The 22,226-nt window shown below is 38.9% G+C and overlaps 1 protein-coding gene across 1 annotated transcript in view; it reads right to left on the bottom strand.

Annotated features, from left to right (window-relative positions):
* Positions 1-367: 367 nt before the first annotated feature.
* The window catches only part of Tnni3k (TNNI3 interacting kinase), a 285,107-nt gene continuing 263,248 nt past the window's right edge, over positions 368-22,226 (bottom strand). Inside the window, exons 24-25 of the mRNA XM_078027764.1 lie at positions 3,847-3,926; positions 368-544 (exon numbers count right to left, since the gene is read on the bottom strand). Of these exons, the coding sequence (XP_077883890.1) occupies positions 468-544; positions 3,847-3,926 (157 nt within the window). The 3' untranslated portion in view covers positions 368-467. The remainder of the gene's footprint in view (positions 545-3,846; positions 3,927-22,226) is intronic.

Raw genomic sequence — 22,226 nt, 5'->3', positions numbered from 1 at the left:
CACCACCAAAGAATCTTTAATCATGGAGCTCAACACCAGAAGTAACATAGTGAGATAAGAAAATGACCAATATTCTAAGAAATCAAGCTCAGGTCTCTCAAACAGAAGTGTACATAACTCTGTCTAGGAAAAAATAATAATTATTAAGTGCCCACCACAGACTGAGGCCCCATTTCCAAGTTATAAAGTAAACTGTTTTTTTTTTTTTTTACTTACAAAGTGAAAAACAATCCTTGATATATATTCTGTCTTGGTTCTTTTACTGTCTTGGTTCTTTTACATCTCCTTCTTTAACCACAAACCCAAAAACCAACTCATGAAGAGGGATGAAGTAGGACCAGTATAAACAGGCCAATTTAAGGAGACCTTAGAGAGTAAAGTAGTATAATTGGGAGCAAGCCTGCCATGATTGGACTCATTGCTGTCAGTGTGGGGGAAAACTCCTCTTAGGTATATGCCAAATGCTGTCAGCTGCTGTCCTCAAAGCTGCCACTGTTCCGGCAAGAATGAAAATGCATTGGGCTCATGGGATCCGACACATAGCCTGCATCAGAAAAGAAGTTCAGTTATTACTTATTGCCCTTCCAGGACTCTCCACATTTTTTAGCCTGACTCAATGCAACACACAGCAGTCAGGCAGCTTTCCTGGATCTGGTGAATAGAGTCTGGACCAGAGATGCTGCTGAGCAGCTATAAAACAATATTGAAACTTACATGAAAACAGCAGATAAACATGACTGATAGATGTCTTATCTGGAGCTATGCTGTCTAGGTGACATTTGGGATTTGAAGTATAACAGGGGACAGATCAGGAAGGTGGTATATCTTGAAGCTATGAGAACAGGCTCTTATGTCAGGCAAATCTGTAGGCTCTGTGACTTTTGTTAACTTATTCTTTCCCAGCCTCAGTGTCTTCATCTGTAAATGGGAGAAATGATAGCACTGACTTATTAATTGTCAATGTGCATTAGACAATCATCAGTCTGACATCATTGGGTGCCAGACCAATATTGGTCCCCAAAAGGAGGTGGGAATAGCAGTTAGAAAAAAAGAAAAGACACTTTCTCTGCAGCAGGGTGGCTCTATTTTATTTATGTATGCATTTAATTTTTTTCTTGACAGCTTGAGTTTCAAATGTACTCAATGCCTAGGTCTAAATACCAGTGGCAAATGATGACTTCAAGCAATATCCATGGGTCTGTCAAAGAAATTGGCTTAGTGGCGTAACTTTATGTCACTATCTAAGAGAACAGAGAGGTGTGTGCCAGGAAGCTGCTGTCTTTCTGTTCTGAAGTAAGGAAACCATTCACTGATTCTGTGAAAATGGGCACATTCATTAGTAGTCACTATTGCTTTTGTCCCCTTTGATGGCTGAGGTTTCAGTAGCAACCCAGCCATCTACATTTTTATGAAGCCACCTAGCAACATGCAGTTGGATATGCATATTTATTTTCATAAGAGAGGTCTCTGTCAAAATCCCTTAGGCAGCACATAAACTCTCCTCAGAGGAAGTTTGGCTGCTGCTGATGCTTCGTTGACTCTCTCACTCACCTCTTGTGGGATAGGTCTGGTCACATATGAGGAAGGTCATGGTGGGGCATGATGAGATGAGGGCAAGCTGATGTACATCACTGAATTTTAACTCTAGGTGGGCTAAAACCAAATCTATATCACGGAGCACAAATATTGCCTCTCATCTGGGCTGAAAATGTGACTTCATTCCATGCATGGATTGATGCTTTAATAAGGCTAGTAATCCTTTTATTACTGTAATCAACCTTCAATGTGCCACATGTAGTTTTACTGGCCCGTGATGTTTCAGTGTCTCCTGCCCCACAGGAATCCAATGAAAATATGATTGTGAACATACATCCCAACAGTGTGGGCAGGCGCTCCTTCAGGATTGGTAACAAAATTAGTAGGCATGGAGGCTGGCATTTATTATCGAAGCCACTATTGCCAGAGAGTAAAGGCAAACATATTGGCCTAAGACGTCACTTGGCTTAAGAGGGGGTGCAACTAGACCAAGGGCTTTAGGAAAAGACTGAAACATATCCACATGAAATAGTTGTGCCATTTAATTTGACCTTAATTCTCTTAGCTCTGAGAGAGGGCCGGGGAGAGAAAGGAAGAAACATCTCATGAAGTTGTTGTTGTACTACACTTCGTATATGAAATGAAAATGAAGGAAAACGAAAGGGTTCTATCTTGTATTATGTAGTATTTCTAGTGAGAGATATTGAATATATCTTCTTTGTACCCTCACCCTGATCAACTATTCTAATGGTTTTTTTTTTCTTACCCCTGGTACATATATGAATAGAAAAAAAAAACAAGTTTCACATTATTAAGTCCTTTGTCTTTTCCAGCTTGGGAATTGTTATACTTCTGTCTCTTTAAGAAGCGGATCTCTAAGTTCTCTAAGTTAAAGAGGTGCTTCATCTTGAAACTCGACCATAAAAGGAAAGACTTCTGGTCAAAGCACACAAAGAATGCCCTGTATTTAGTGGTTGGGGAGTCACATCTGTGAGGCTTGAGGAAATGACATTATAGCTATTAAGAAATGCAATGTAGTGACATTTGGAGCACATTTTTCCCTCAAAAAGATCTTTTGCTGGACTGGCCAATTATATTGTGAAGTGGATGATTAAAAAGCACTCAGTTGCTGAAATCCCAGCTACTCAGGAGACAGGAGAATTACAAGTTCTAAGCCCGCCTGGGCAACTCAGCAAGACCTAGTCTCAAAATGAAAATTTAAAATTTAAATAAAAGGTAGGGAATGTATTTCAGTGGTATAGCATCCTTGAGTTCAATCTACAGTATCTCAATAAAAATATATAAATAAATAAACACTTTATTATTTTTTTTTAAAGAAAAGCACTCAGCTGCATTCTATACATGTATTGGGAGTGAGAAGCACATTCTCTTCCTTTATCTATCCAGGTAGTGTGTCTGCATCTATCTAAAACAAAGTTTCTCCTTTGTTTCTTAAATGCTTTCTGATACCTCAGGTCCTGACACTGCTGTTGAGGTGTGTTGGTGAAGATTCCAAAGCCCATATCTGCCATCTCTGTCAGGCACACATCACCCAATGTATTCTTTCTCATACACAACTCTTGTCTTAATCTGATCTCTTTGGCTGACATTTTATGCAGTTCTTCATGTAGTCAAAGTGAGTTGCCATAAATAAAGGAACCCATTGTGCCAAAATTCCTACAGCCTCTCAGGCTTTAAGGTTGAAGAAAGGACATCACAGGCCTCATGCATTAATATGGCAGCTGATGATAAGGGAGACTGTGCGTACTCTGGCTTCCAGAAGCCTGCAGAGAACTTTATTAATTATTTCTGAGACCTGTGTTAATCCATTCTGCAGTAGACCTGTGTGAAATGGAGCCCATTGGCTCTCCCAGCCTTCTCTGCAGCTCTTTGAGGGAATGGCTAGATTTACCAGTCACCAGGGAATAGCTGGTTGGTGGAAGGAGCTTTCCTGGGATACAATGTAATTATGAAAACTCATCCTTGGTTTTTCTTCTCCTTCCTACATAGCCTATGGATGACATGGGGCTTTGAGGCCACAGACCTGATAACATGATGATGGAGTGTTTGAAATGCCTTGAGAGGTCAGAGGTTAATTTTATTTTAAAGATGTGTATTATTATTAAGCTTAAAGGTAAACTGCAGAATTATAAAAGTCTTAAAGATCAGAGTTAGAATTTTATAAGATTTTAAAATATCTTTCATTTCCGGATATTACAAAATACTATGTTTTCTCACTTGTCATGAAGGAGTAGATGCCATTGTCCTAGGGGTGGTTTTCTCATGAGCCTAGAGGGTCTGTCCACTTACCATACTTGTCAATGGGTGAGTACTGCAAACTTCTTTTCACCTCCTCCAAAGACAGGCCTTGAGAGGAGCCTGGTCCAGCACTGGAAAATTAGAGAAAGAGTTTCATGCTATGCTGACTTGCTAAAATATTTTCCACTAAACAGAATTTATTCATTTAGCATAGATCCCAGAGAAATGACCAAGTGGTACAGCGGTGTTTTTATCTTATAAGTGTTGGGAAGGAGTTCAGAATTATTTGGTGTAATTCATATCCAGGTGTGAGTCTTGTCTTCCACATAGGTTACAATTCCTGGCAGTCTAACCTTGGTCTTGTCACCCTTACTGATCCCCAGTTTATTTAGCTGTACAATGGAAAAGAAAGCATAATTTCCAGCTTGTCTTACTGATTCAATAAAAATAAAAAAGAATGTTGGATCTAAATCTGGGTTCATATGCTTACAATATTTACTTAAGTGGAACTAAGAGCAAGAACATTATCCTCTCAATAATAATTAACATAAATGAAATACATTCCATGAAGTATTATCATTATTATAATGACAATTATGATATAGTGATAATATTTTCTACAAGATTCCTGTTTGTGAAGCATTTATATAGAATCATCTCATTTAATCCTTATCACTATATCAATTTACAGATAAGAAAACAATGGAAAAAAGAAAACAATGGAAACTGAAATAATTAAGTATATGGTTACAAGGATCTAGTAAATGGCTCATCAAGGAGTCAAAGCCAAGACTTTTCAATTGTAAAGTCTATATATTTATTCATTATTTGAATATGTATTTCCTCCTGCTCTACATTGATCCTTCTCTTTTCTAAGTCTTCCTACTCTTTTATCAATTTATTATTAGAGTCACTTGCTTTCTAGTTCATCAGGCTCAAAATCTAAAGTAGTAAAAACCCTCACCCTAATATCTACTCACATCAATCAGCTCATTTCATATCTGTAGTTTCTCTCGCAGCTCATCATCCTTTGCCATCTTCAAAGTGGCTTCCCCTTTTGCCCCCAGACCTGCCCTCATTATGTCCATAGAAGAACTCATATCCCCAACATCCAAGCCAGTTCTCTCCATTTCAGTTACTAGCACCACATCATGCAGTCACTTAAGCAAAAATTCTTGGACTCATCCTTTGTGCCTTCATTTTTCTCATATCTTTTACTCAAGTCCTTGTAGCTCTGACTCCAAAACAATCTAATTTATTCACCTTGTTCTTCCTTGAAGTTCTGGGCCACATCATTTCTTTCTTGTCTAGAACTCTGCAATTTGTCTCCTAATAGTTCTCTTTGCTTTCACTTTTTTTTTCATAACTTATAATATTTTCCAGAGTGATCTTTTCAAAATACAAAATGGGTTAAGCCATTACCTACTTAAAACTTGGCTTCCACTTCATTTGGAATAAAATGCAAACGCTTTTTGCCCCCACTACAAGGTCCTGACCCTGCTAACCTCTCCAACCTCAACTTGTGCCCTTCTCCCTATTTTTTTTTTTTTACTAAGCACTTCTTTCTGGAATCCTCTCTGTCCCTGGAGCCCTTCAAGTTTTTTCCCAACTCAGAGCCTTTGCATTTGTTAAATCTGCCTGGAACGTTTTTTTAATGAACCCCAATGCTATTCTGCTGAACCCTTGACCTGCCTTCACACACCACTGACTCTTCTGTCATTCAGGCCTCAATTCAAATGACACTTTCTCAGTGAGCCTTCCCTGACTACTGTTCCAAAGTGGCCACTCCTCTGCCCATGGTTACTCTATATCACATTATATTATTTTCCTCTTTTCCTTTTATAGCTATATAAATTATCTTGCTCATTTATCTGTTTACTTACCCATTCTTTATATTTTTCTACACAAGTAGGGCCTAATTCTCTTATTTTCTTCTATACTTTGAACACTGAGAACAGTGCTTGACATACAGGGAAGCACAACAAATAGTTTCCAAGGAATTGATTAGTTAATAGATTCCTAATGTCGTGCATCCCTCCAATCAATCAGTCCTCCCCTCTACAAAGTATTACTGCAGTTCCTCAGGCCAATGTTCCAAACTCTCTGCCATCCACTTCTCCTTGTGTTCTTCATGTATCTTGTATTCTATAATTCCTCAATACCCACCCCTACCAAGTTCAAGCCATGCTAATCAACTTCAAATTTTCTAAACATTCCTAATGTTCTCTTCACCATTACTATGGTTAAGATGCTCCCCCTGCTTAAATGTGCTTGTTGACATTTTGTTTATCCATGTCAGGAAGTAACATCATGTAATAATTAAGAATGATCATTCTTGTTATAATTTGAATTTGCATCCTGAGCCCATCATTTATTAATCTATGGCCTTTGAAGAGTTATTAACTGTTTTATGCCTCAGTTATGCAACTCTAAAGTGGGAATTGTGATATGATTTAGCTAGTAAGGTTAATCATGTGAATTAAAAGTCAGTACATTTAAAGCACTGAACAGTTTTGACATTTAGTAAATACTTAACAAATACTACCTGCATGTACGATTCTTCAAGATCTAATTCACACTCAGCATATTCATATTCTTTGAAGGCCTGTTGAAAACAGCCAGGATCAACCTTGTTCTCTTCCTTGCATCTCCAGAACTTTGAGCTCCTATCACAGTGCTAATCTGACTCTGCCTAGGTATAGAAAGATCTGCATTTGTATGCTAGTGACACCCACTCAGGGAGATCAGAGCTCCTAGCTAACATCTTTGGACCCTATCAGGTTTACTCAGTATTTAGTAAATAGCTAAGAGAAAAGTATGTTCAATTAAATAAAATTAAGTTATGCTAAAATGTTCGTTTAGAGAAGTCAAACTTTTTTGAAACTTAATATCAGTTCACACTGATTAATTCACTGAGCTTAAAAATGACTGCATCTTTGCCCTCACTTTCTTAAGCTATAAAGAATGTTATTTCTTAGAGGAAGGTAATGAATAAAAATAAGAAAAAGTATTGGCTTAAAGTATGACACAGTGTGATCTCAATAAACATTTAATAGGAAACCATATGAGTTCTGGGCAATAAAATGTTAATATATGTTTTCAAAATAAAAATTTCCCTATTAATATATCTAACCTCTTTAACACTCAAGCTCCTCTTAAGAAATGTGCTATATGCAGTAGTCTTGGCAACAAGAAGATAAAAGAGGAATAAATATTTTATCACCAAAATGGCTATCTGCTTTCCTATGAATAAAAGCCCATCTCTGTGATGCATTGTTTGTTCAGCTACTGAATGTGATTCACTCCAGAAGACTTAATCTTCCTGCCCAAGAGATGCCACATAGGCTGGCAGGGAATGCTGTTCTAGGATGACAGGCAGATGGAAGCTGAGCACACCCAGGTCAAACAAAACAGAAGAAACTAGACCCTGGTGAATGGAACTAGTTGGAAGCTGAGCATGCCCAGGTCAAACAAAATAGAAGAAACCAGACCCTGGTCAATGGAACTAGGTATTCTCAACCCATCCAGGCTTCAGCAAGAATTTCATAGGAGCCCAGAGTTGAAGAGAGATGGCAGGACCTCTGTTTCCTAAAGCTGTGGGGAGTGAAAATAAGGCAGTTCCAGTAATGCAGTTGCCCTGGGATTCTAAGAAAGTAAATGTGAACTAATGGCAGGTAAGGAACATGCTCAACTTTTCAGTTTTCAACATTGCTTGTCAACTACATTGCCTTCTTTATTCTAACAGGATGATATGTACCACAGATAGGCACGTAGGCAAATGACGTATAATTCTTTATGGGTGAGTGCATATTTTGCATGTGTGGAATGAAATTATCTCTTATAAGAAGCAAAGAAGTCTTTACATTGGGTTTTTGAATACTACTACATTATATTGACATATTTTAGTACTGGAAAGTTTTGTGCTTTAGGCTTAACAATTTAGATTAATTCTGCAATGTATATGTAGAGATAAATATAATCACCAACCATTGTCTATTATAAAAGTGTACTAGGAAAGGAACAATTTATCTAAAATGAAGAGCAGAAAACAAAATTTTCAAAAATATTTCCTGTCTGATTCCATGTTTTAGGGACATAGATGTCCTAGTAGACTGTGTGCTAACTAGGTCAGTTCACACCCAAATCCACATGTAACCTGGAGTTCTGTGTAAGCATTCCATTAGGCTATGGCTTATGAGAGACACTGGCCTGCTTAAAAATATTCACACTGTCTGTGAATGGAGTCACCGACCTTGGGCAAAGATAGCAACCAAGATGTTCGAAGCTAATGAAAATATGAGACCATGTTGGCTAAAATTAATGCAGATATAATGAAACTCACGAAAAGTGCATTAAGTAGAAAAATACATCCATTAAGAAATAAGTAAGTATATACATAAGATTACAAAAGAACTATGAAGAATGAGAAGAGTACTAGAATACAGAGCATAGGCAAATAGAGCTACAAACTAAGCCAGTGATTGGATGCACATTGTAGGCAAAGTTCCAAGGAAGAATGATTAACACAGAGGTTTTCTGTGCTCTTTGAAAAAGTACTGATTATTAGAAACTAACACTAAAAAAGAGAAGATGATGTGGATCTGCTTTATTTATTTTTGGTGAAGATAAAGGTAAAGGGCAAATCTGTAGGCTAGAAGGCACATCTGGATTTTATCAGGGCACCAGACAGTCTCTTGACTGCTTTGTGAGTGAGAGGTGGTCTGTGCCAGATGACAAGAGGTTAGACTGAGTTTGTACCATCTGAATATCCAGAGAAGACTTGAGGTCTGTGTCAGCATATATAGGTGACTATCTACAGGGTTTGGTTGAGCCTTGGACATGGAAAAGAATTAAAATAAATCACTACTTTTCTTAAGGTGAAGAATGTCTAAAAAGATATTGAGTTCTTCCAGAAAGAGGCTGTTTCCCACCCCTGGAAGTGTTTTATGTCAAGAGTGAAGCATCTGTTGGCCTTAGGTTCAGTAGAGCCATCTAAGCAACCATCTGAAAGTCCCATGATGTGATGTCCCAGGTCCCACTATTTCTTATATTCTATGATTCTTTAGAAGGCATTTGTGAGCTGTAGACTTTGAGAACTGGCTTTGGCATGGAAAGGTTGAGTGAGATTACACAGTTCCCACTTTGGCAGGAGATTTTTATCTTCCTTATCTGAAGTGTTTGACATCTGGCCAGGGCTGAAAGCCTGATTTTCACATATGTGCTATGGCATACCTGGCTACACATCACTGCTATTACTAAGGGGTGGTGTTTGTAGCTTTTTGTCCAGATACATTTCATTTGAAATAGTAACTGAACTGTGCTATATGCCTGAAGGAACCATCTCCTTTAGTGCTCCATTTCACAAAAAGAACCATACTGCCATCTAAGATGAAGCAGAGCAAAGTGTGGAGGAAGCTCTTTCTCATAAACCTATCATTAAGGATATGAATGGCAGGCTGGGTAAGGCTGGTACTGGGAAATCCCAGAGATGCTATCCAATCATTTTTTTTAACAGAAATTTTTGCAGAATATTCATGTTGTGATGCTTGGGAAATGGGAGGGTCCCCTAAAATGAATGCTATAATATCTCTTTATCTAGTATGGTATACCATTAAGCAAGGCACAAGAAGAAATAAGAAAAATATTCTCTGAAGAGACTGGTGAACTCTGGTGCCATCTCCCCAGAGTAGTGGGACCAGCCAGTGTCACAATGAATTCAAATGGCCCCATTTAAAACATCCAAAGCAGATAGTATTGTGGCTTCCAAACTGTTGCCTGCCAAATGCTTTCTGTATTGGAGCAATGGATCATGGTTTTGGCTGTGGGTTTCATGAATTCTCAGAATACTCACTGGTGCCATAATTGCTTTTGACTGTATTACATTCCAAAGGAGACTTCAAATGGGTGTATAGTCCAAAAGAAACTTTTTTTTTTTTTTAAATCGTTCTTTAGGTTGTGGCTATTGCAGACTTGGGAACTTTGATTTGATGAATTATGGCAAATGTAGACATTGTACATGGCTTTAAAGTAATAGTGGAATTAAAATCAGTGAATAGCTGAGAGTGGCAGTGCACACCTGTAATCCCAGAGGCTTGAATCACAAGTTCAAAGCCAGCCTCAGCAACAGCAAGATGCTAAGCAACTCAGTGAGACCCTGTCTCTAAATAAAATACCAAATAGAGCTGGGGATGTGGCTTAGTAGTTGAATGCTCCTGAGTTCAATTCCTGGTACAAAAACAAAACAAAACAAAACACAGAGAAAAATAAAAGAGAGACCTAGGACATTTAAGTTCCACCATAATTGAAGGTAATGGTTTCTTTACTTAAAAGGAGGCTTCATACCTTGTTCACACTTTTCCTCGATTAGCTTATAACATTTTTACAAATCTCCCGAGGTATCTGGGAATGTATTAATTTTTACTTCCACTGTCTGGGGATGGAAAGAGTCAGAAAATTTGAGCGACTTGTATAAACCCTCACAGTTAGAAATGGCAGAGCCAGAATTTGAACAAAATTTCATCAGTTTTAGTCCATTCTCTATACTGAAACACACTACTTTTAGTAACAACATGTGTCAAATTATTGTTTTGTTACTTGGGGAACCCACTAAAGTAGTGACAAATTACAGTTTTGGATCCTTTGTATATAAAGATGAGCATCAAGTTCGTCCAGAAGTTTCATTTCTTATCATCATAACAAAACCAGAATCATCTTACTCATGTCTTCCTTTGTTTGATTTTTTAAAAAATTATACTTTCCTCTGACCAACAATTGCTTGCTTGCCTTCCTGCAGTGATCGCTAAAACATAGTATATATCTACACAAAAGTTTCTGAGATATTTATTATTCCCCTTAATGCTCTTATCTTGTTTAGAGTTTTATAAGCTGCATGCATGAATTCATCTTCCTAAACACAGACCTGACTATGCTAAACCGAAAACCATTAGGTTACTAGTGTGATTAAAGACTTCAGGCAAAATTTTCTTCCATTTAAATTGGTCCAATTAGTTTTTATGCAGCTAACAATGCCCTCAGGCTACCTGTACCCTGAAAGATTTAGCCATTTGGACTTAGCAAAAAGCAACACCATACAAGGCCTCCCAACTTTGCAAATATGTTTTTGTGGTTTATTGGATCCTTTTGCCATCTGTCATCATGATGCTACCTAACTAAAGAAGATTAGCACGAGGATCAATGCCATGTACACCCCTATCTGCTTCTTCAATAGGAATATTTGAAATTAGGAGCCATTTCTTTCACTCAAAAGGAAATCCATACAGATAACATCTAACCAGAATTTCAGTTCTTTGACATCAATCTAAGGAACTAATACAAAGAAAGCTGAAAAACAAGCCTGCTGAAATACCTGATAAAGGTATTTATACCATGAAAATAAATGCCTTGCCATGCAGAAGGCTACTAGAGTAGTCTGGCTGATTCTTTTGGCATTTAGCTGAAAACAAATAGATCTATTTTAAGCAGGCTGTCATAAAGGATAAATGCCTTTTTATGCTTTTAAATGTCTTTCTATGCAGCTCACCTTTCCTCTGGCCTAAAGAGCAAGACTACATTTCTATTAAAAATGGGAATACCTTTGGCCTAACTTTGAAACAGACCAGTCATTTTCTTGGGAATAAGTTTTGCTAATTTATCAGTTAAGTTCAATGTAGTTATTTATTCATGACTTCATTTTGGTTGTTGTCAAAACATTATTTTGTTTTTGTCAATATTCCCTACTTGAAAATGTCCTAAATTAAAACAAATTTATTGCTCCTATTACAGGGAATGGGTGATAGCCAAGGCATTTAATGGGGCCAGAGGTCAGTACAAAATATCTCTTTGAGGAAAATCAAACTCATCAGTTTTCTTTCAATGGCAAATGTCCCTAGGCTATAAAAGGACTGAAAGACTTGGCAGCTGGGTCATGGTTCTGTTTGAGCCATTAGGCAAATATCCAAGGTCTTAGCTCCCCCATTTTTAAGGGAAAAAGCAATTAGGCAAAGAATTATGAATAAGAAAAAAATGCAGAGAAAACTTAAATTGTGTGCTAATTCCTTGGCTCATAAATTATTAATGTGTTCAATAGTAACCTAACAACACCACCTCTCAAGTTACCCACTAATTTAAGAAGGTATAAATGAGTCAGGTGTACAAACCAGTAAGAGGTGGACTTTGTATGCCTTAACTGCTAAAACTGAGAATTATCCTTTATTTATTTATTTTAAAGAGTGAGAGAGGAGAGAGAGAGAGAGAGAGAATTTTTAATATTTATTTTTTAGTTCTCGGTGGACACAACCTCCCTGTTGGCATGTGGTGCTGAGGATCGAACCCGGGCCGCACGCATGCCAGGCGAGCGCTCTACCGCTTGAGCCACATCCCCAGCCCCGAGAATTATCCTTTAAATACAGCAAAATCTTTTATATCTTCACTTACTGTATTTTCATCTAAAAAAAGGGAAAGTTAAAGAACATCATTTTAAATTTTAGAACTAAGAGTAGCAATGACAATCATAAAACTGCCTCCTTACTGCTCTATCCTTCCACCTCTCACTTCACCTGGAAGGAAACTGAGGCCTTGAGAAGTGAAATGAACTAGTCAAGTGCACACAACAAGGTTAAGGTGAAGTCAGGAATATAATCTGGCATTCTAAACAGTTAGTCTCCTTTGATGGCTTTTATTCTTATTTTAAAGGTGAAAATGGAAACTGCAATTCTTTGAAAGCCTGCTAAATGCCAGAATTTACCAGATGCTCTATAATCTTTATTAAATTTGTTACACCTAAGAACCAACCCATTTTACATATGAGGAAACAAGCTCAGAGTGTCTGTCTTGTCTCAGATCATACAACTGTAATTCAAACCTAGGCCAGGCAGTCTAACAATCTGCTCTTCCCACTTAATTTTATTGGCTCTAGAAACAATTCCAAATACATTTCTAGGACCTTCTCTCTCTCCCTTCTTCCAGGAGCTGGAAGCAACCTGCTGAATGAGGCACATAGAAAGATCCAGGAAATCAAATGATTGGCATTATTATGTAAAATTTTTGAGCCTTTCATTTTTGGAAGCAATCTCAAATGTATAGAAATGTTGTGACACTGGTACAACTTTGTTTCTTTGTACCCTTTGAGGGGAAGTTGCCAATTGAACGTTCATTATTTCCCAAGTACTTTAATGTATGTATTCCTAAAATAAAAACATTCTCCCACATATCCACAATACAATCACTGGATTCTATCATCTGCTCCCTGACCTCATTCAAGTTTTGCCAGTTATCTCAATAATAGTCCTCACAGCAAAAGGTTCCAATTCAGAATCAAAAGTTGCATTTAGTTGTCATGTTTCTTTACTCTCTTTCAAACTGGGACAATTTCTCAGTCTCTACTAGAATTTCATAACCTTGACATTTTTGAAGATGAGAAGCCAGTAATTTTGCAGAATGCCCTTCAATTTTGTTTTATCTGAGGTTTCCTAGTGATTAGATTTAAATCATGCATCTTTGGTAGGAAGCATCAAAGGAGTGACATTGTCTTCTTTTCATTGTATCCAATCAGATTTCAATTTGTAGCATTATTGTGTTGTCAATTTTTTATTTATTTATTTTTGTAAGAGGAGTTATAACCATTGAGTCACATATCCAGCTTTCTTTCTTTTTCTCTTTTTCTCTTTTTTTTTTTTTTTTTTTTTTTTTGAGACAGGGTCTCACTAGGTTGCTTACAGTCTCACTAAATTGCTGAGCCTGGCTGGAAATCTGTGATCCTCCTGCCTTAGCTTCCTGAGCTGCTGGGATTATAGGTATGTGCCATTGTGCCCGGCCTGTGCTGATAATTTTGACTACCAGATTAAGGTGGTTTCTCACAGTATCCCCACTATGAAATTATTCTACTTTTCTCTCCAAAATTAAAAATATTTGTGGAGAAGTCCTTGCATTGATATGAACATCTTTCACCTTAACCAAATTTCAGTTTCATTTATCTAGATGTATATGGAGTATTACTATTTTATTGAATGGATTATAATGTTACTGTCATTTATTTTGATGCTTAAATTATATCAAGTTGGCCAGCTGAAGTACCTTCGGGCTGTCCCTTTGACATGTAGCCATCTTTTTTTATACCCTTTTACTTTCTGGCACAAAATGTTCCTGGCTTATTTTCTTGGTTTGTACATTCCTTGTCCCAAAGCTGAAGTCTGCCATTTCTCCAAGTGCCTTGTTTCCTTTTGGTAGAGAACAGTATCTAGAACTTGAGATCCAAGCATTGGACGTGCCTTTTTCTGGTGAGATGCTGCAGCTTACAGATCCTCTCACAAACAGGCAAAGCCGAAGAACAGGTATGAGTGTCCACATATGCAGAGACACTTTGGACTTCCCATCTCTCTGCCAAACCATTAATCTACATCTACATTTCCAATTCTAATCCAATACCACAGGGTTCATTCTAGTTTTTTCCCTTTCCATATTTATAGCACCCTCCTTTGATAGTGGTAAACCTGATTCCATCGTCATTCATGCATTTACTTATTTAATCACTGCCTTTGAATGGGCAAATCTCCTGTTCCTATTACACACGTCCACACTGACCACCACCCTCCTTCGTCACACTTGGGCTCCACTACTCCACACCCATGCCTTCCTCACACTCTTGTGTTCTGACACTGCTGGCCTAATCCCTCTCTGCCTGTTCCAAGTGGACGCCCTCCTTCCTTGCCTTGAGAGCCAACCGTCAGTACGGAGCTGTGCTCTTTCCTCATCCTTCTAGGATTCCAAACATTGGCCCTGGGCTTCCTGCCTACACATACGTCCTTTTCACCATCCTTGTGCTCAAACTTTCCCACATTGGTCACCATCGTGTGCAGATGTCCTTTGGACCCTGCATGGAGCCACAATGCCAACGCACTATATGGCATCCTCATCATTATACTTGGGCTCTGATACCTCATGTTAGGCCCTTGCTTTCACCCTGCCCTCCATGGATGTGCTCCTTCCCAGAGATGGACTCTGATCTTCTGCCCCAGGAATGCCTTTCTCGCCACACCTGGGTTCTAGCACTACGACACAGCAGCCACACCTTCCTGTGGAAACCTTTTCTCCTCCCACTCTGGTTCCAACATCCTATGCCAGGCAGTGCCAACTACTGCTGCCACCCTCCCCCTTCATGGACATTCTTCATCTTCTAGTTGGACTATGTCATCCTGCTGAGCATTCAATGGGGAGGTCAACCTTGCTGAACCCTGTCTAAACCTTCAGGAATAGAAGGGAAAAGAATATGAGAGTAACAAGATGGATTCTGAAAAATGTTAATTAGATCATACCACACCCCTAATTCAAATCCCTCAGTGACTGCCCAACACGTGGTATAATAGCCTATCACCTTGACCTGGCTGACAAAGCCCTCATGATCTCCCCTTGCCTCCTAGCACTCTCCCAAACCTACTTACCATGATGGCTTTCTATTCTCCTCTTTGTTCCTGCCTTAGAAACTCTGCACTTGTTTTTTTAGCTCTGATGAATGTGTTTTCCAATGGTCAGTTTGCTTTTGCCACTCATAACCCCATCTATACTTGCCTCCCAGTCACTCTGAACCTCACCAACCTCTTTTGTTTTCATAGCACACATCACCACTAAGTTTTCTGGTAAATTTATTCATTGTGTGTCTCCAGTGTAAGCAAATACTTGGTACTCTGCCTGTGACCCTTGACCTACTTGAGCATTCACCTTCAGAAGTTTCTATATATGCTCATGGTCTTCTGGGTCTCTCTTTTCATAAAAGGGATAGAGCAGAGCTAGTTCTCCCTCTCACCCACCCAGATGACGCTCAATCAATTAGAAACAGGAATCAGTGGACAAATTCTCTATTTTTCTCATTCCCTATTGGAAAAATTATCAGTCATATTCCAAACCCTTAGAGGATACAAGATGAGAGTAAACTTCAGCTGGCCACAGCAATGACTTACTTAAGATACATTATACATACTTTCCTTCCTTTCTTTTCCCTCCTTGTGCTTCTAATTGCATCCCAGAGGAGCAACTTATCCAATTCTTGTCTTATGGTCTGTTTTTGAAGGAATCAAAACTAAGATGGCCTTCTTCCTCCAACTAAAAGGTTGCATGAGAGCAGGAATGAAGTTACTTTTCTTATGTACTACTAAATCATGACCCTTTAGTGCCACAACTAATTGTCTTATAGTAGGTGCCTGATGTATATATATATATATATATATATATATATATACACACACACACACACACACATACACACACACACACATATGATTAAATGAATGATTGGATGAATGAATAATTAATCCATTGCAAGTTTATTCATATATTTATTTACCTCTGGTTCTTTCTAAAAAGTTTGTGGTGATTGGCCAATCTCCTTTCATTTCTTTAGCCATCATTCAAGAAAGAGTTGTATACCCACAATTGTTCCACACTTTAGAGCTGTGATTTCTGCAGATGGCTTCTTAATCCAATTTCTTGCTCAGGCCTTCCATCCTATATATCATTTCCAGGAAAATCTGAGAATTATCCCCAATTCAGCATCCTAAGACATCCCATAGTCTTCAATGCATTCTCACAGATACAAACATGAAAGAGAGGAGAATGAAAGCCTCCCTTCAAGCTCCAACCCTCCTTTGATGGAGGCAATGGTCTTATGGAGGAAGATGGAACCCCAGTGCCCCAGCTATTTGTTCTCATCATTGGCACAGAATTTATCTCACAAGGAAGTGAATTGTATTTGTCTGTGTCTACAACTGTACTGTGGGTCCTTCATAAAGAAGAACCCTGCTATATCATTCTGGCTGCCTGGTGCCTCACATAGTACCTGCTACTGGCTAAAGTAGATACTTTGTCTTGAGGGTGGTCTCCATATTTTTCAGCAGGAAATATCAGTTTCCAGTCTAGACAGTTTCAGGGCTAAGTGACTTGGTAAAAAGTGGATTTTGAGTTTCTAGAGTAAGAGGTCAGAAAACTTTTCCTGTAAATGGAAAGATAGTAAATATTTAAGGCTTTCAAACCATAATGATCTCTGCTGCAACGACTGTTGTTGTAGTGCCAAAAAAAAAAAAAGCACATATAGACCATATGTAAAAATTGCAGTGTGACTGGGTTCTGATAAAACTTGACCAAAGTAGATGGGGAGAAGGATCTGGCCCACGTACCATAGTGTACCAACCTCTTTTTTAGAGCAGCGATATATCCTATACACGCTGCTTTCCTAAACTTTCACTGTTGGGCCAAACAATGCAGTATTGAAGAAGGTTGGATCTACACTCAACTTCCAAATCCATGGATTATTATGGAAAAGGAATGTTAAAAAACAAAGTACATGAACTGGTGGCACAACAAAAGAAATACAAAATTCACATATTTTTAATGTTTACCATATATTGGAAATAAGCAAACTATATTCTTGCCTTAACTCTCAATGTAACACTTTGAAGAGGGTAACATTTTTGCTTTTATTCTATAAATGGGAAATTTGACTTTTGGAGGGCTCAACTAAGTTGCCCCAGGTCAGAAGGTTTTCAAGTGGTAGAACTTGAATTTGAACTTGGGTCTACCTCATCCCAAGCTTTTAACCACTTCTTTGCACACTAATGGCCGCTGGGTGGTTAACATAAATAAAAATCACAAAACCAATTTTATTGATGGAAGATAAAAGCAGCAACTAGATAGAAGCCTACAGAGCAATACATATTCTTTTCCCCTTTTGGATTGAGGAAAGTTCAAAGGCCATCTTTGTTGATTTTAGATCTCTGGGCTCCTTTGTGTGAATTCAGATCCCTGCAAGAAATTCCATGTTCCTTTGTTCTTTATGACAGGCCAGTCTGAATGGGAAGGTTTTAAAACTCCCTAAACTCTTTGAACATGCAGAACATTGATCTTCACAAACCATTTGAAACACCCTAAGGAGGTTACAAAATTACAAGCAATATTTTTTTTTTTTGTTTTAAGAGAATGTATACCAAACCTCTGGGACCTTTTGCCTCATCACACAATACCAAAGCTTTCCTCCCCTCCTCTGTGTATTCTTTGCTGTCAGATCCTGAATAACAAAATGGCATTATGTTGCTGGGGTGCCTCATGGAAAAAGCTCTTCTCCTGCCAGTAAAGTGGGGTTCTTACCCTGCTCTGGTGTGCTGTGCTGTGCTGTTACTTTGAATCCTGGGGCAAGCCAGGGTTTGACATTTCCCACTGAGCTGCCTACTGTGCCTGCCTTCAGTGTTGGCATGAACGTGACTGGATTCTGTAAGAAGTGCTCTGTGGCCTTCTGTGCAGCTAGACCTCCATGGTCACTTTCATATTGGTATTTATTAAGCCTTGATATGTGGCACATCAGAAAGTCCACTCTTTTTGAAAAGAAGCCCTGTTTTGTTACGTGTCATTGTTTCCTTGGCATTTGGGGTCTAGAAGAGAGCTTACCTATTTTAAAACAACTTTTTAACTGAACTCCTGGTCAATCCTCTGGCCTCATCTCTTGGATCCAGGGCTCTGTACAGGTTGGCCAATTAATTATGAATACGGGGTCTCAGGCAACTGAGCACCTCCACTTTCTACCTGCTGCCCTTGAGCTGGTGACTTCATCTTCCTGAACCTCACTTCCCTCTTGTGCACGTCGTCAAGTACTCTAACAGTACTCACGTTGTGCAGGTTAGAGGAGATGATACATATGTAAAGTGGATGGAGAAATGCCTGGCCCGTCACAGGTGCCCAATCCGTGTCAGCCATTTCATTATTGCTGTTATCATTCTCATAACCATTTCTGCCTGCAGCAGTCATTCTGGCTCCTTTTTCTCTGGACAATGCCACTCATCTTTCAGGTCTCAGCTTCCCTCTGCATAATACCTGGTTAGGTACCCTCTTTAGTGTATTCTTCATCATATGGTTTTATCATTATTTCTTCACGTGCCTGCCTAGCTCAAAGCCCATACTAAATAAAATATTTGTTAGATAGTAGAATTAATAGACAGTATGTTTAAAAGAAAACTAATTGACTACCTTTCCTTCCAGGCCTCAAATACCTTAGCTGGAATGACCCTTCTAGAAAGAAGTCTAATCATGTCACTTCCTTAACCCAAACTCTGGCAGTGGCATGTGTGTCAGTTAGTACCCATCCTGACATGGCCCACCTCCTCCAAGGTCTGGCTTTCTTCCTTCCCTTGGCACTTCTTCTCCATGATCTTTTTGCTCCACCTGGCCTCCTAGCTATCATCTCTTAGCCCACAGTCATGATTTCATCTCAAGGAATTTGTACCTGTGTCCCCAAAACCTAGCACACTCTTCTCTGGGGTCTGTGGTTTTTTTGTTTACGCCTTCGATCAAATATTATCTTCTGGGTGAGGCTTTCCTGAACATACTATTTAAACTTCCAAATCACATCTCCTTCTGTACTCTCTATGGCCCATCTATGTTTTAATATACTATGCAATGGTGCTGGCGCATGCAAGGCAAGCACTCTCCCAACTGAGCTATATCCCCAGTCCTACTATGTAATATGTTTTTAAAACATTATGTCACTCACTTCCCATACTAGAATAAAAGCTCCGTAAGATAAATTATTATTTTGTTTGTTACATTTGTTTCTGTACCTGCAGATTCTAGAAGTTTAAGTCCTGAATAAAATTTTCTAAATAAATGACATAAAAATTTTCCATAGCCCTAGAATTCAGAAAAATGGAAAATTTTTTTGTGAGCTTCATTTCAGCAGAGATTTATGTGGCTTTTGCCAATGCATTTTCCCATAGTTTTTGAATAGGAAGGGGTTGTGTGGAGGCCCCACAGGAAGTCACCAGTTGACCTTATCTCAGCTCAGGCCATAGCCAGTGGGACTACAAAACAGCCCTGAGTCCATACGATGTCAGAGACAGAGAGCCCACACCTTGCTATTGGAAAGAACAAGCCCCCTCTACTCCTGGCAGACCCATCGAGACAGCCCTTATGCATTTTTTCTTAACCAGTTGAAAAGGGCAGACATCAGGCTGTTAAAATACCCAACAGACTCTTCCAAATGCTATCAAATACTTTCATTCACAATTGCCCACAGAGTTACCACGTGTTGCAAAAACATGTCACACAGAAGAATCACTGGAGTCTTTGTGGACACTACCACAAAAACCACTTGACTGTGTATGTGGCTGGCCACACTTAGGTTGTTGCCACATACCAATGCTTAAAAAACAAAACAAAACAAAACAAAACACTTCTCTGGTGAAAGCAAGAACGCTTTGGAATTGTGGTTTAGTACAATTGTCTTGTTCTTTTAGATATGTGACCTAGGGAGTATAGAAAAACACAACTAACACATTCATAATTTGATGATACATTCCTTTACATATCCAAGGGTTTCATGAAAATATCTATTGGGATAAATGTAAGGTCAGATGTAAGGTCAGGCACTGGTGATCAAAAGGAGGCAGATTAAAAGCTGCTGAACAAGGTTTTATTGAGATTGGCTCCTAGGTGAGACCCTCCAGTCCAACAGAGTGGGTCCAGAGGAGTCACACCCAGGCTCAGCTGGATTGTAATTTTATCGAGTTTAGGGCAGGAAGAGAGGACTTGGGATAGGAAATGGAGGTTTTTAGGGTCCCTTGTCCTCCTGGAGTTGGTCGGGGGATCTTGCTGAGCTCCATGTCCTTCCAGGATCAGTCAGGAGACCTGGCTGATTGACAGGTGGTTATCACTGCTTGTCTGTTGGCGCCTGATTGGTTGTTGCCTGGTGCTTTGTTTCCTTAGCCACCTCAACAGACCTAACAATAAAGTCTATAACAACATTTTTAAAGTCATCAATAACAACATTTCTATACAATTTCTTATTTAATCTTCTCAGCAATCATGTAAGATTGGTATTTATTATTATTTTCCATGAGGAAATTGAAGGCAGACAGGTCAAGCAATTTGCCTGAGGTCACCTGTCTAGAAAGTGAAAAGAGACAGATCAGCTGGAACCCACAACATGGCTCATTGTTTTATCACTCAATGGTGTTGCCAGGTTACAGAAACCCTTGTGATCTGCTGACATAAATGCATAGGGTTCTTCCTTCTCATTAGTAATCTGGATTTTCAATTTCCAGTGGACAATTGGGCTTGGAGTTAGAAATTCAAACTTCCGGTCATGAAACTATTGAAGCTTTGGATCATGCAGTGTTGGATTTTATGTGTTCACAGTCTAATCTTGAATTTCCTCTATAGGCAAAGTTTCCATTAAAGCCAGGAGCTAACATTAGAAAGACAATAGATTTTGGACCTCAGAAAAACGTGAATTTTAATTTATATTTGAGTAACAATCAATATTCCAATCAGAAAATGAATAATGTTAACTGGGTTTGCTTCCTCAAATATTGCACACTCGTGTGTGCGTACCTACACATACATTTTAGAGATTAGTAAAACAACCACTTGCATTTTTGAAATTGTGGAAAAAAGACAGATTCTTCCTTTTTCATGCTACTTTTAAAATGTATAAAACCCTCAGGATTCTGTCTTCTATACTGTGCTGGGAGAATTAGTCATGCAACTCCTACTACAAATATCCCCCAAGCACCACTCTGGAAGTACCTCTTGGTCTACCTTTTAATGTGAGATGCTGAGCTCAAAGGAAATTGTGTCTGGGGACTGGGTAATCCGAGCTGCAGCAGGTTCCCATAGGAACGCCAGGCACTTGCTTCCTTTATTTATGCACGTTTGCAGCAGCTGCCTTCTTTGGATTCTGGCTCTTAGCAAGTGCAAGCAGCAGCTTCGAGAGCAGAACTGCCCTAAATGTCTCTCTTTGAAGCCCTTGAGTCCACAGCCTTCTATTTGTGTCTGGCCCTGATTCATCACGGGCCTGAATGCTTCACCTGCTATATTGAGTTTCCAATAGAGCCTGAACCAGATTGTATTTTTTTTTTTTAAGAATAATCCCTGCCAGTGAATCTCAGCATGGGAGCTTTGGAAAAGTGAGAAGGGTAGGAAATAAGACTGATAGTAATTATTTCCTGCCATCGATCATTGGAGGGATATTGATATACATATCTCCTTCATGCGGATTTCTTTTGCTCTACCTGGGATTCAGCTGCTGGTTTAGAAGATTAACAACAGTTGGATGCAGACACAGAATCACTAAGCTTTGGAGGAGTTGTGATTCATAGCCGAAATGGCATTGTGAATAGATTAGCATAGGTTTTAAAGAAATTCTGACTTATTCTCAGGGATCAAAACACTTAAGTAGAAATAGCTAGAAATATTCACTCATTCATTTATTCATCATGTATTCATTTATTTGAGCCTGTACTTCTCATTAAAAAATTTATCATGCTTTACTGAAATGGTCTGTTCACCAATTCTGTGAGGACAGGGACTAGGTTCATCTTGCTGATGGCTGTGTCCCTGTGCCTGGAATACAGTGGGGATTTAGCAATCATTTGCTAGAACCAGAAGGAGGAAAGAAA

The sequence above is a fragment of the Ictidomys tridecemlineatus genome, chromosome 11, assembly GCF_052094955.1.
Source record: "Ictidomys tridecemlineatus isolate mIctTri1 chromosome 11, mIctTri1.hap1, whole genome shotgun sequence".
Taxonomy (NCBI): Eukaryota; Metazoa; Chordata; class Mammalia; order Rodentia; family Sciuridae; genus Ictidomys; species Ictidomys tridecemlineatus.
This window is presented reverse-complemented; position numbering and strand designations above follow the sequence as displayed.